Source organism: Atractosteus spatula, chromosome 3 (assembly GCF_055471065.1).
Source record: "Atractosteus spatula isolate fAtrSpa1 chromosome 3, fAtrSpa1.hap1, whole genome shotgun sequence".
Lineage (NCBI taxonomy): Eukaryota > Metazoa > Chordata > Actinopteri > Semionotiformes > Lepisosteidae > Atractosteus > Atractosteus spatula.
In genome coordinates, this window is record NC_142708.1 from 55,959,851 (window position 1) to 55,973,975 (window position 14,125).

The following is a 14,125-nucleotide window of genomic DNA, read 5'->3' on the forward strand; positions in this document are numbered from 1 at the left end:
AAACGTCAGCTGGGGGTTTATATTACAGCTTCCAGCTAGCTTACCTTCCACCTCTTCCTCATCACAGACATGCTTGAGGAAGGATGCCCCTCGGTCCAATACTGCCTCGTCCTCCATCCTGTAGTAATAAAATAGAAAGAAAGACTGCTCACACTTCTCCTGGAGGGAACTCGTAGAGCAAAATCTACTCCTGGGGTTGCTAACTTGCAAACTGTTGTTCATTTTTTTTATGACTCTTGTAATCTCTGTCAAACACAAAAAGACACTGTCCAAAGTGGTCTCACTTTACTAGAAATCCTGTCCTTGGAAGGACAAGGATGCTGACAGGTGTGAGTGAAGTAATCCACAACAGCGTGTCGATGGAGTGGGGGTGGCTTGTTGGTTCAAGTCTGATTGAGTTTGATGTCCACAGAGGTGACAGCTAGCGGTCCTGAATAAATCCTACATCATCCAAGATGTCCACTCTAGTGCACTGTCTGTATAGTAATGCACACATGAGATTCCAGCTCCAGCTGGCCTATAATACTATCGTATCCCACGCTCCTCACCTCAGCAACAAGCTGCCCATCACGTGGCTGCCCTATAATGATCTGTCGTTTAGGGATTAGCCCAGCTATAGTTAAGAGTGTAACACACAAGCACACAACAGGCATCCACTTGGGGAAGTCGACTGCTAGCTCACTTGTATTGACTTGCACCATATCTACTCAATGTGAATTCACATTTCCACAGTAAAGCATGAGAATCCAGCCTCAAGCATACATTTTTGCTACCTTAATAAATATCAATTTAGCTCTAATGATTTTGGTCACACAGCCTAAACATCTAAAGTGAGGATGTGTGAACTACTGTACGAACATCAGTGTCGTTTATTAACATACATTTTCTACAAAAGCCCAAAAACAAGAGATTCCTAAACACAGAGGAAATGCAGTTCTGCACTGCAGAGCTGGTGTTTCAGTGGATGGCTTTTAGAGTCATTCATTGCAACATTTTCAAGACTGAATTACGGGATTTTAAAATTGAGATTTCATTTTGTTATTATATAAACATTCTAATGGAAAACAAAAACAGTTTATGGGGTTAACAACTTAGAAATCCTAGTGGTTTAGAAAATGAGAAAAATTAAAAGTCCTAATAATTTCCCATTGGATGTTAAACACCACAATGTGCTGTAACAGCTGTTTTTGATTTTCACCTTACTTGGCAGTCCACAGTATAGTCCAGGAAGAAAAACTGTCACCCTCCTTGCAGACTGGTGATAAGAATAAGTGACACTGTGAAGATGCTTTTTTTAAACAATATGTCCCTTGTTCTTGTCCAGCATTTTCAAATACAAATTTGAGGACAGATTAAAGCCATCACTAGCTAGAAGTTTTGAAAAAGATTACATGAATGGAAACAACATTTTGTGACCTGTAAAGTGACTCTTTTAATCAATAAAGATGATTCATTGGCGGTAGCAGTATGTACAGTGTACATTTGTTGACTATTGATTTTCCTAGCTCCGTAAAATGAAATAGTAAGATGAGCACTTTACTGACAGAATATTCAGAAACCTCCCATGTTCCTTACATGTAACAGTACTGTATGTTCCTAAACTGTACACTGGGTCAAGGAGATACAGTACCTATGCATTATTATAAATTATTACATTATTAAATATTCTAAAATAGCTGTTGAAGAATTTTTAGACACGAAAATGACGCTATTATCAGAGAATAGTATTATCAGAGAGAGAGTATTATCAACTACCTCAGAAAAAAAGGGTACACAGTAGTCCAATTCACAGATTCAGTTTCTTTTACCTACAGTACTGTATATCTATGGTCATTATTTATGATTATTTTTTTACAGCTCTTTCTATTGTATATAATGAAGAAATGGTTAAACGTGAAATCAAGCAGGTAAGATATAGATGGATCTGATATTCTTCTTGTGACCATTACAGTATGTATTTACAATGGCTTTTATCATTATTAGTGATATTTAAACATTCCAGAAATACCTCAATGACAGAAAAGTTAACTCGGGAAATAAAAGACAATATCTTCTTTTACATGTACACATATATCCCCTCCTAATATCCTGCTGTACGATTCAGTAATCCTAGAGAATGAGGAACAGGCAGCATGCTCTCTCTCGCCTTAAAGCTATAAGCTTTCAACTTCGGAACAGGAGTGGCTGTGTTACCTCTGAAAACATCTGAAAATCGGCAGTGGAACTTTAGTGGTGAATATATGAAGGTCATTTGAAACCATAGGTGGATTGGAGAGATAGTCATGGGCCAGTCAAGCAGTAATGAGAAAACTGTTTAAGAATACTGGCTAGGACAACAAAGACTGCATTTATTTCTATTTGCATAAAAACTTTTGCAGGATTCATGCATCAGAAAGGTCCTTGTTCCATTCCCAGATCTTTTAAGCTCTTCTTTTCTGCAATCTAATAAATGATGATGATTAAGTAACCTGCCCCACATTTTTTCTTTCAACCTACTTATTGCTGGGACACTCGCATCCTAAGGGTACAAAAGCTTTGTGATTTGAATCCTCACAGATAATAGTAAAGAATCTATAGACATGTTTGCAACAGTTAAGATACAGAAAGACCTACAAGCCTAGCACAGAATCTACTTGATACATCTTCTCTGGAATATTAATTTACATCATACAGTATATGCAGTAACTTCAAACAATCAAGAAGAGTCCAGCCAGCGGTTAGTGACTAGCGATTAGAGGTAATACATCTTCCTCTAAGGTGTCCAAGACCACATGAACTTTGTTTTATCAAGAAATATTTAGGGCAAATCTAAAATTACTTCAAAAAGGAGAATACAATTGATTCAAATTCTCCATATGACCACCACATTCACTACCCCCATTCCATAAAAAATACATTATGCATCTAAGAACATTTAAACTTGTTTTCAGATGTGTTTTCTCACAAGAAAAGGGACCCCATTCACATTTTCTTACATTTCAATGAAAGTCCATTTCAGTTAAAATACTTTTAAATCACCATGAGTGAGTGTGGGAGTGAGGGAAGGAGATCACAAAGTAATTACAGTACATTGAATATGAATGTGCTGGAAATTTCAGATTGCTATAATAATTTACTGTAAAGGGCTTATTCTATGGTGCAGGTAGCTATATGAATCATAATGGTCAACCTTATAAAGGCAAGCCACACAGGGTCCCAATCAGCAAGCACAAATCTGTAGTCTGTATAATTTCTGATGGCGAGTCCACGTCACAACATAATGCATACTCTCATGTATAGCAGTGTCTATCCATGTAACATTTGTGTGTGCTGTTTAAACAATAACCATATTTTTCCTAAACCTCTTTTTTCTTTACATTGATTAGTACTCACATTTTTCAATTTTCTTTCAAAGTCTAGTTTTAATTTAAAAATGCATATGTCACAGCATGAAGTTACTGTATATAAGTTAGGTTAAAGATTTGCAGTTCATACCTGTGATCAGCTCGATATCCCTCTTACATTAGTACACAGAGTCAAACTAAACTGAGTACTGGTCATTGAGGGTAAAGACATCAGAAGCCAGCTGTGTACTAATTTATCCCACATAAAAAGAAAGGGGATCAAAAACAACATTGGGGCATTTGATCAGTGGAATTAGTATGGACCATTGACCTAAGCACTTAATGTCACTGGAAACCAGAACTGAGGGAAGGGTTCAAAATCCCTTTCTTAAAGAGGTCCTTACTGCATTGTGCAAGATCAATCAATGAGTTTGTAAGTTAATACATTAGAACATTTAATTAGTGACACTTGAATGCAAACTACGTATTTGTTACCTTCTGATATGGTAATTGACAAGTGTATATGAAAAACACGAAAAGAACTATCATAATGAAAGTTTAAATACCTGCTGATTTGTTCAATCAAGAAAAAAAATGTAAACAAATTAAATGGCTAATTCCAAACTGAAAAGTATAAAAGGTGTTTTCATGTTGTCCATACCAAAGCAAGCAAGGGCTACACATAAGGGCCAAATTAGCATTTTATGAACACACATTCTAGAGAGCACATCTACAGAATATATGAGGAGATTGCTGAAGTGTACAGGAAGGCTTAAGTTAAATTCTGTTAGCTTATTCACCATATTACCACTGTGGAATCTCCAAGTAAAGGAAGTCCTTGGAAGATGTGAATGTAACTGAAAATGTGGTATTATTTTTCACTCATACTCACTGGTGCAATAGCCAGCTGAAGATGCTGAGGCCAATTCTGGATGTTCCTGCAGAGGCCCTAGAGGTCCTACACTATATAAGTTGGTGCCTTTTCAAGACATCAAGAACATTTCCATTACATTTGACCTTTATTCTTTTGATAGATGCTTTTTATCCAAAGTGACTTAGAATTGATGGGCCCCAGCTAATCAGTGCCAGCAATGTCATCACATGTGTCCAAGGTTTACATTATGCAAGAGCGCACATCAGTGATGACCTACAGCAAGATGGTGGTAACCATACATTTATCAACAGAGATGCAATTCCAAAGTCGATGGGAAGATGGGAAGGTTTCAACATAACAGCGTGTCTGCATCTTTAATGGAGTTTTTAATGAAAGTTCGGGAGGAATGAAGGCAGCCGCGCTCATTCGACACAGCTGCTGCAATTCTCACTAATCCTGACGTAAGCAACCGGTCTCCATAAATATCAAATGTCACCCTCTCCTCTTCATCGTTTGTTTTCTGCATGGTTTGTTTTTGCCTAGCTCGAATCCGTGCTCCCTTCTCATGGATCTACAAATCCGCCGCTCCGATGAAGACTTTTTCTGCAGCGCAGGAGACTCTCCTATCCCTCTCGTCCAGTCCACCCCCCACAGCTCCCCTCACCTCCGTCTCATCGCCTCCTTCAGCCGCCGTGCCACATCAGCACCGCTCATCTCCCAGCCAGTCCTCACAAGATCCAACTCCTCGCCGAAGACTGCATTCCGCCGTCGTAGTCACTCTCTCATTACAAACCCAGCCTTCCCGTTCCTCCACGGCAAAATCTCCAAACAACCCCGGCTTCTCTTGAGGATGTCCCTGCCGCCGCGCTTCATGCAGATCGGCCCCCCCTTCTCCTGGATCATCTCTCGCGATTTCCAACCGGACCGTAGCAAGCCTCCAGAGGATACTTCGAAAACATGGCGTCCATTTTAAAAGAAACGGTTCCAAAAAAAAAAAAAGCTCCGTTTTCCCCGTACTTAACCGCAGTCTACACAAGGAAACATCAACTCCCCAGCTTCCCCCGGCGCCCTCTGATGACATCACCCGCGCCGCCGCCACTCATCCCAACGCGAGGACCCCGAGGCCGCCCACGCCTCTGCCTGTCGCATCTTCTGTCTTGTCTTGTCCTGATATATCCGTGTCTGTCTCTTCTTCCAAGCAATCCATTCCTCTGCTGAACAACTGCACCTAGCCTCTTCCACCCAGCCTCCTGCCCCCTTGCTGCCGAGTCTAAGGCCCCAGGCTCACGCCCCCCCCCTTCTCCGCTTAATCTAATTTCTGCACTCTCCTCTGTCTCTACCTCCGGCGTCCAACACGGCTCAAGCTCCGCCAGCTTGGTGCCTTCGGCCCCGGTTTCTTTTCTTTCGGCCCATGCTGCTGTCTCCACGGCCCGAAGGCCAGCTAGTAAACGACCCCCAGCTCAGCCAGCAGGCGGCCCTTACCCTCCCCCACCCCCTGGCGTCCAAGACGACTCGGCAGCCTCCTCAGTCCCTAACGCAGCCTTCGCCCCCGCTTCAATTCCTCAACAGTCTTCGGCTTCCATATCCCAAGCCACTGAGCTTCAGGCCCCAGATCCGTCAAACCCCTCCTACCACAACCTGCTTTCCGCTCTTCTTCTCTCCTCATCTTCTCCCTTCCCCGGTGTCCAACACGGCATCCGTCATCCCATGCCTTCGGCCCTGGATTCCAATCTCCCCTTTACTAAGGACTTTCCTCTCCGAACAGCCGTTCCTCTCCCAGCTCCTCCTAACACTAACGTTTAGTCCTCCTCCCATTCCCTTTTCACTCCGGCAGCAAATTCTGAGGTGCGGACGTCAATCTAGCTCACCTTCTCTCTTCCTCCACTTACAACTCTGATTCTAAAACAGTCGACTGCAGCTCGATTTCCGTTACTCTCAAACCTTCTGACCCTCACTCTGCTTCAGTCCTTCGAATTTCCGACTTCTGATTGGCTTTCAGCATTTTCTGCGACACCACGTGCTCCGCCTTTCCCCAACGTCGTCAGGAACTCGACGATTACATGCACAGCATCCCCGATCTATCTGTCCTTTTCGAGGGCTCCCTGTTCTACGATTACCATAAGCAGTTCTTGGCCGAGGCCGCTGCCCGCCTACTCCAACGGAACCAGCGCACCTACTGGGGAGCCCTCGACATTGAGCTTTACTGCCGCACTTTCACCGATGTCCAAGCCCTTTCCTGCGACTTCTGTTCCTCTCGGACACGTTCATCAAATCTTTGCCCAGATACCATCCGCAAGCCCAACCCCGACTCCGCCCCTTCTCCCCCACAGCATCTATTCTCCCGCCAGGTCTTCTTCAAACCTTCCCGGTCCAAAGATGTTCGCGGTCGCCCCATCGTGACGATCAGAGGCCAACAAATTTCCAACATCTTCAATTCCTCTACACGTACCTCTCCCCTTCGTCGCTTCCTTCACATCCGCAGCTTCTGCGGCGAAGCTCATGCTCGCTCTGCCTGCCCCCGCCGGCCCTTCCATGCTCGCTCCACCTTCAGCGTTCCCAAAAACTACTGGCTTTTCCGTCTACCCCAATCGACATCCCCGCTCTTGCTTTTTGCCTGCTCCGTCACCCTGACCCCTCTTCCACCCACATCTTACTCGACGGCCTTTCCTTCGGATTCTCACCAGGCCCGTGCACACTTCCTTCTTCCTTCGTCTTTCGCAAAAATTTGCAATCTGCCACCGCCGATCCCCAGTCCATTGATTCCATGCTAGCATCCAAAGTCGAGAATGATTTCATGATTGGCCCACTTGATTCTTCCCCATTCCCCGCATACCACATCAATCCCATCGGCATATCGGTCCGTCTGGGCGCCTGGCTTACTAAGGCCAACATCTCCAGCGCCGTTAAAGTTATGCCTCCTGACCCAGACCTCTGGCACCTCTTCGGAGTTCATTGGTGGAACAAGTTCTTCGCAGTCCGCCTTACCTTCGGACGTAGGAGTAGCCCAAAACATTTTCGGTACCTTAGCCGAAGCTCTCGGCCGGATCCCCTCGAATAACTATAAGCTTCCTTTTCTCGTCCACCTTCTCAACGATTTCCTTACCATAGACTTTCCTCACACCCCACCTGCAAGAGCCTCCACCACACTTCTTTCCGTTTTTAGGAAACTAGGGGTACCCCTTGCCATGGACAAAACAACTGGCCCCTCTCATATAATCCAATTCCTCGGGATCACCCTCAATTCCATCAATTTCTCCGCTTCCCTGCCTCGTGACAAAATCGACAGGGTCCAGATGTATATCTCTATCTATTCTTCCGCCAAATTTTGCACAAAGAGGGAACTTTTCTCTCCGCTCGGCCACCTCAATTACGCCATGCGTATCATCCCTCAAGGACGGTCTACCTTCTCGACCTCGCCTCTTCCGTGCCCTCTCTTTACCACCACGTAAACCCTTCAGCCAACTGCAAATCCGAGCTCAGGCTTTGGCAGCTTCTCTTGGCCAACTTGAATGGCATATCTCTTTTCTACGATGACCTCCTCTCTGACACTGAGGATATCCAGCTTTTCACAGACGCAGCCCTCTCAGTCGGTTTCGGAGGCTATTACAAAGGCCAATGGTTCACGGCCCCTTGGCCTCCTGATTTCTTTCCAATCCCTCTCGCCAACCAGTCATCGGCCTTGTTAGAAATATTTCCAATTGTCGTTGCTGCTTCTTTTTGGGGCCACAATTGGAAACAAAACCGTCCTCATCCATTCGGCCATCCATGCAGTAGTTCATATAACCAACAAAGGAAGGTCTTCATCCCAATCTATCATGAAATTCCTCTGCTGCCTTAAATGGATTTCTCTCACACATCAATTCATCCGCGTAGCTGCTCACATTCCAGGCCACATTAATGAGATAGCTGACTCTCTCTCTTGCTTTCAATTCAGAAACCTGGCACCAGATGCAAGACTGAACCTGTGCACAGTACCTCACGTTCCTCTGAATCATCCTTTCCATCGCTATCTCCAGCTGGCCTAGCAAACTATCCTCTTAGGGATCGCCCCTCGAACTCTCAATTCTTACTGCACTGCCCGGAAGGGCTTCCAATCCTTCCACCTCTCCGCGAACATAAAATTCCGTTCTTTCGACATTCTCACCGTATCATCCTTCGTTTGCTATCGTAGAAACTCACTCAAGCTACGAGCATCCACCACCAAAGTATACCTGTGCGGCATCCACTCCTTTTCGGCACGATCTGTCCATCCCTTATCCACCCTCAAATTACTCTCCTTAAAGGCTTTCAGTGGCTTGAAAACCCCTTCCGAACCTACGCGCACCACTTACCTCAGACATCCTTGAATCCTGCCTCAACGTTGTCAGGTCAGGTTACCACTCACCCTGGGTCGACCGCCCTCTTGAATCTTTATTCTTGTTAGCCTTCTTTATCTTCCTAAGGCGCTCCGAAATTACCGCTAATTCCACATCCTTCGATCCTTCTCCCCAACCCTGCTTATCCAACATCTCCATCTTACCTTCCGAGACGCTGACCTTCTATCTCAAGAAAAGCAAAACCAACCAACTCAGATCCGCCACTCTCACCTATTATTCCAAACTCTGTTCCTACATAAGCCCTTACGAGCCTCTATCCCATTACGCACATTTTCGCACCTCTGCCGGAGCTTCGCCTACTGCCCCTCTGTTCGCAAATGAGAAGGGCCGCATCATGATACCCTCCTAAACAATTCTCCGGGCACTCCTTTAGATCAGGGGCCGCATCCTCCGCCGCTCGCCAGGGCATACCCGAGTATCTCATCAAGCAACTCGGCCGTTGATCCTCCGAGGCTTACCATGCATACATTAAAACTAACCCCGGTATCCTCAAGCAGGCACTTTCTCTCCTCAGCTGAATTGGCCCAATAATCTTTTGTTTTTGTTTTTCTGCACTGGTGACTGGGGGTCCCGCTTGCTTCTTTTGGGGGTCCTATCCTCCCCGTCCAACGGCCGGGAGGTTGGCCCTCAGCCAAGCGGGTTACGCCAAATCTCCACATCACAATAAACGATTCTAATTTCTCCCAAGCTTTCGGCTGCTGTCATTCCTCGTGAAATGGAGTTTTTAATGAAAGTTCGGGAGGAATGAAGGCAGCCGTGCTCATTCGACACAGCTGCTGCAATTCTCACTAATCCTGACGTAAGCAACCGGTCTCCATAAATATCAAATGTCACCCTCTCCTCTTCATCGTTTGTTTTCTGCATCCCTCCTCCACCCCCTCTCCACCTTTGCAGCTACCCCATTGGTCGCATGGGGGTCCTATCCTCCCCGTCCAACGGCCGGGAGGTTGGCCCTCAGCCAAGCGGGTTACGCCAAATCTCCACATCACAATAAACGATTCTAATTTCTCCCAAGCTTTCGGCTGCTGTCATTCCTCGTGAATTTCAGATTGGGTATGTATAAGCAAGAAGTGGGCTGCACGAGTAACTGCTGGCTAACATGGTCACCTTCCTACTGATAGTTGCTGATATGGCTAAATCCCCTCTGCCAATACAATTTTCATATACTGTATAACCAACCTGTCACAATTGTCATCCCTCCTCTTAAGGGCGCTCTGAGCCTTTCGTATTTTACTTTATTACATGCACCTGCCCCCTGTTTAGTCTGTCATTATTTAAGCCTGGTGCTCTCACTATTCCTGGCTCAGTATTGGAAAATGGATGCCACAAGGCTTGCCCATTCCCCGGATCACCGTCGGCACCGCCCCCTGTCAGTACCTGTCTCTCTCTCATGTCCTGTGTGTGTACACTCCAGGCCCATATGTGGTTGGGACAGTTCCTGACTGTGTCCCCTGTCCTGTGTGTGTACAGACCAGGCCCTTCTGTGTTTGGGTCAGTTCGTGTCTGTGTCTCCTGTCCTGTGTGTGTACAGACCAGGCCCTGTTGTGGTTGGGTCAGTACCTGTCTCTCTCTCCTATCCTGTGTGAGTACAGACCAGGCCCTTCTGTGGTTGAGTCAGTTCCTCCCATCCATTCCTCTCCGTGTTTTCCCTATGTCCTTCTCCGGTCTCTTCTGGAATTTACTGTCTGCATATGGTCCTAAATACGCACTACATCGGAGTTAGGACTGGCTCCCGTGACACAACCTCTCCACTGAAATCAGCAGCAGTATCGCTACCACTGATGGTTCTTCTGAAATGTCAAATGTCCTGAGCCAGAGTTATCTCAGATGAGACAAGAATACTGTTGGAATTCTATCCATTTACCCCAATTAGCCTGGAAACATCTAGCCATACCTGTTTATCTGCGACAAGTTTTCAAATACGAATGGCAAAACCTAAGCGATTCACAGTTTGGGGAATGATGATCAGGTGTAACAGAATTGATGAGTGATGATCTTTTGTGTATAAAGCCATAATTCCTCATAAGGCAATAGAAGCTACAGTACAATGTTATCTGTCTAGAGTTCAGTTTCATCTGGATTTTTACAGTAATATATTGTAATAAATGGAAATGATCATCAATTCTATTATAAGTGGCAATAAAAACAAAAAAGACATGGATGTTCTGCCAGTTCCTTTTATCTTTAATACATAACTATACATTTCATTAACTAAAGTTAGGATTTGACAAAAGCTGAATGTATACAGTATGTGGGTAGAATGTGAATTGATTAAGTTAATCCTGCAATTAAAATATTGGATGTAATTGAACTGGACTGGAGACAGAACTGAGTTGTAGTGGAACTGACCCCAGAATTGGCACACATGTAGATTATTTGTGTTTGCTAATTCATTGCAACTGGTTAATCACACTCTTTTGTTCTAACCATGAGATGATCCCCAGTTAGTATACTGCTTTTAGTGTGGATCAACTAACCCCTGAAGTTTCTAAGAGTCGAAATAACTACCACACCAAACATAGGCCTATCAAACTACAGTCCTGTAACATGAAATGAGGCTGTTCACCCTCTCATTTCTTAAAGTTGGCCTCCAGCAGTGTCAAGAATGGGTGTAGAGTAAGGTCACAGTGTATCTGCATTCCCCTTCTGGCTACTTCTGTTAAATCAAATATATGTTGAGGAGCAAGTAAACTGAAAAACAAACAAAGACAGGAAACACCTACAGTTTTCATCAGATAACACTCCTGCTCATCTCTATTTTCCAGGTGGCTTTTTTAAAACAAACCTGGCTGGAACAAATTAATTATTTGATAAAGAGGTTGTCTCTAACCCAGCTAACACTGCGCAGGATCCTGTAAATATAATATAAAGGAAATATGAAGAAAAACACCTTGTTCTTATATAAAACCTAACTGAAAAACTAAAGAATCTGTTGAACACAGCTTTAAACAGTTTAGAAATCTCTGTGGGACACAGCTGCCTTACTGCACTCCCACTTTACAAGAAATCCAATGAGCATTGTGTCGAGTTCTGTTTCACGACAAGGAGCTTTATGCAAACATGAGCCAAACTTTAAGGGAATGCACATTTGTCAGCTCATCTGGAACTTAACCCACCAGCATTAACTCTTAGGATTAAATGTTACTAGCACCCTGTGCTGCCTCACTTTGACACCAGACATGGAGCTCTTATTTCACTAAGTGCCAGGCTACTTTCAATTCCAGAACAGATAAAGTTCTGTACTGATATAAAGAGCCCTTACTAACGAAGCAATGCAACAGTCTGCAATAGTAAGATAAGGATTAGTGCAATCTTACTATACTAATAATTATTAAATCAGGGGCAATTAATTATATACGGTTAGTCATTGTGGGACAAGTACAGTTCAGTATTGCACCCAGTAAACAGTATATTTCTTTAAGTTTCTAATGTAGTGTTTTAGATCCAGTGGTACAGTACAATCAACCATGTTAAAATGAGGTGTTTAAATTCTAGGCAGTACCACAAAGACAATCATTATTAGCTTCTGCACAGATACAAATAAAAGAGTTTTCAAGCCAAAATTTGCTTCATATAAACAAAACACTTCATTCTTTGAGAAGAAAATCTGTCTAATGTCCAAAAATCTTTGCTTTATGGGAGACAAGGCATTTTATTGCTGCTCAGCTCTCTGAGTAATACAGTTAACACAAGTAATACAAGACTGCAAGAGACTTTGAATTCTTTAGGATCTTAAAAACACTACTTATTGCACAAAAAAAGGTTATTTTTATCCTCATAAGCTAATATTTTCCAGGGAATCTCTAAGAAGCTAGATCTCACAGGGGTAGATCATCAGCAGGGGTTCCACATGCTCACTGAGGTGAGGCTTCCCAAGCCCATATTCTCTTTTCAGCCTGCAGGTGCACATTACAGGGCTTCCTATGGGTTCACAGCCAAGGCTGACTTCTCTGCAGGTCTGGGACTGGTACCAGCTACTGGCCTGTTGTATGACTCACCCACTGCACCACGCTTTGAGAGCGTTCTGCTAGGCGAAGGACAGATCTTACTAATATCAGAACAGTGAATCTCATTTACCAATTAACCATCTTTTGGTAAATAAGGTATTTTTAAAATTTTTAAATGAATATTTTTGCCATTACATTCTAAACGTGGTGCTAGTCCTATAGGGTGTACAAAATACCTGTAATTTTGCTTTTAATACAAAGGTTATACCAGGTAATACTGATCTTTTAATTGTTGATGGTACCTATAAAGGTAAACATTGTTGTATTTATTATTTTTAAATATATTTTTAACTGTATTGGAGTGACACGATAGGTCAGTGGTAAGCATTGCTGTCTAGCAGTTCTAGGGTCCTGGGTTAAATTCCTGGGGTGCTATCTGCATGGAGTTTGTAATTTTTCCCTGTGTTTATGCTGGTTTCTTCCCACAGTCCAAAGACATACTGTTAGGTTAACTGGCTGCTGTAAAACTGGCCCTGTTGTGAATGTGTGCATGTTTATGTCTGTGTGTTCCCCTACGAAGGACTGGTGTGCCTTCCAGTGTGTATCCTGCCCTGCGTCCATAGCTTGCTGGATTAGACTCCTACTCCCTCATGCCCCTGGAGTGGATAAACTGGAAAATGGATGGATTGAAAAACATATTTCTTGTACAATACATTTAACTTTTACAGAGAGAATTATGAATCAAATTCTAAAGGTTATAAAACCTACAGAATTTTAGAGTGAATCTTGTTAGTTAAACGACATTTTTAAATTTCAATGATTAGTAACTGCCTAATCACTGGCTATTCACCGGAAAGAATACATTATAGGCTTTGGGCTTTTTAATGTTACCATTGGCATATAACTGTGCTCAATTACATTTAATGTCACTCTTTGATAGAAAACAGGAAAGTGAAAATTCATGTACACATTTCAAATCTATTTGTGCATTCAGAACTGAATGTTTAATAAGGTAAGTGTGTTTCCCTACAGTATTTTCTTCAAGCATAGTTTTCTTTTGACAAAGGAAAAATGTCAAAAATACTCATTAGCTTGTTACTCAAAGTGTTTGATTGACACAGCTTTGCAAATTTGTGAGCCTGTTAATTGTTGTGTCTTTTCTAAAAAGGAATGTTATATCACTGCAGGAGATAATGTTTCAGAACTGAAAATAGATTTAATTTAAACGTTTTTTCTTCTGGGACTTCAAGGTGGCATGATGATTAGTGCTCCGAGGGCACTAATTAGTGATTAAGGCTGGGGCACCTTCCATGTAGAGTTTACATGTTCACCCCACAATTAACTGGCACCTTGTAACCTGTGTTTTGGGGATAATCCTCAGATTGGACCCATACCAAGGTTTTCAGATAATAATAAATTAATTTAGGAACAAGTAAAGGTTTATTCCATGCCGAAAATTGAAGAAAAGAAACACAACATCTCAGCTGTGGAGCCTTCTTCAGGTGTGAAATTAATTTATTCTAAGCCTCCAAAAACATTTTCTAAACCTTAAAAGGTTTAGAATTACCAAGGTAATTCTTTGTTAAAGTGCAAAGAACCAGAAAT

General features: G+C 43.2%; 1 protein-coding gene across 3 annotated transcripts in view; it reads right to left on the reverse strand.

Annotated features, from left to right (window-relative positions):
• slc4a4a (solute carrier family 4 member 4a) overlaps window positions 1–14,125 on the reverse strand; it is a 106,423-nt gene that overhangs the window by 88,487 nt on the left and 3,811 nt on the right. For all 3 annotated transcript variants that reach the window (XM_088910450.1, XM_088910451.1, XM_088910452.1), the window contains exon 2: window positions 45–118. In XM_088910450.1, the coding sequence (XP_088766576.1) occupies window positions 45–118 (74 nt within the window). The remainder of the gene's footprint in view (window positions 1–44; window positions 119–14,125) is intronic.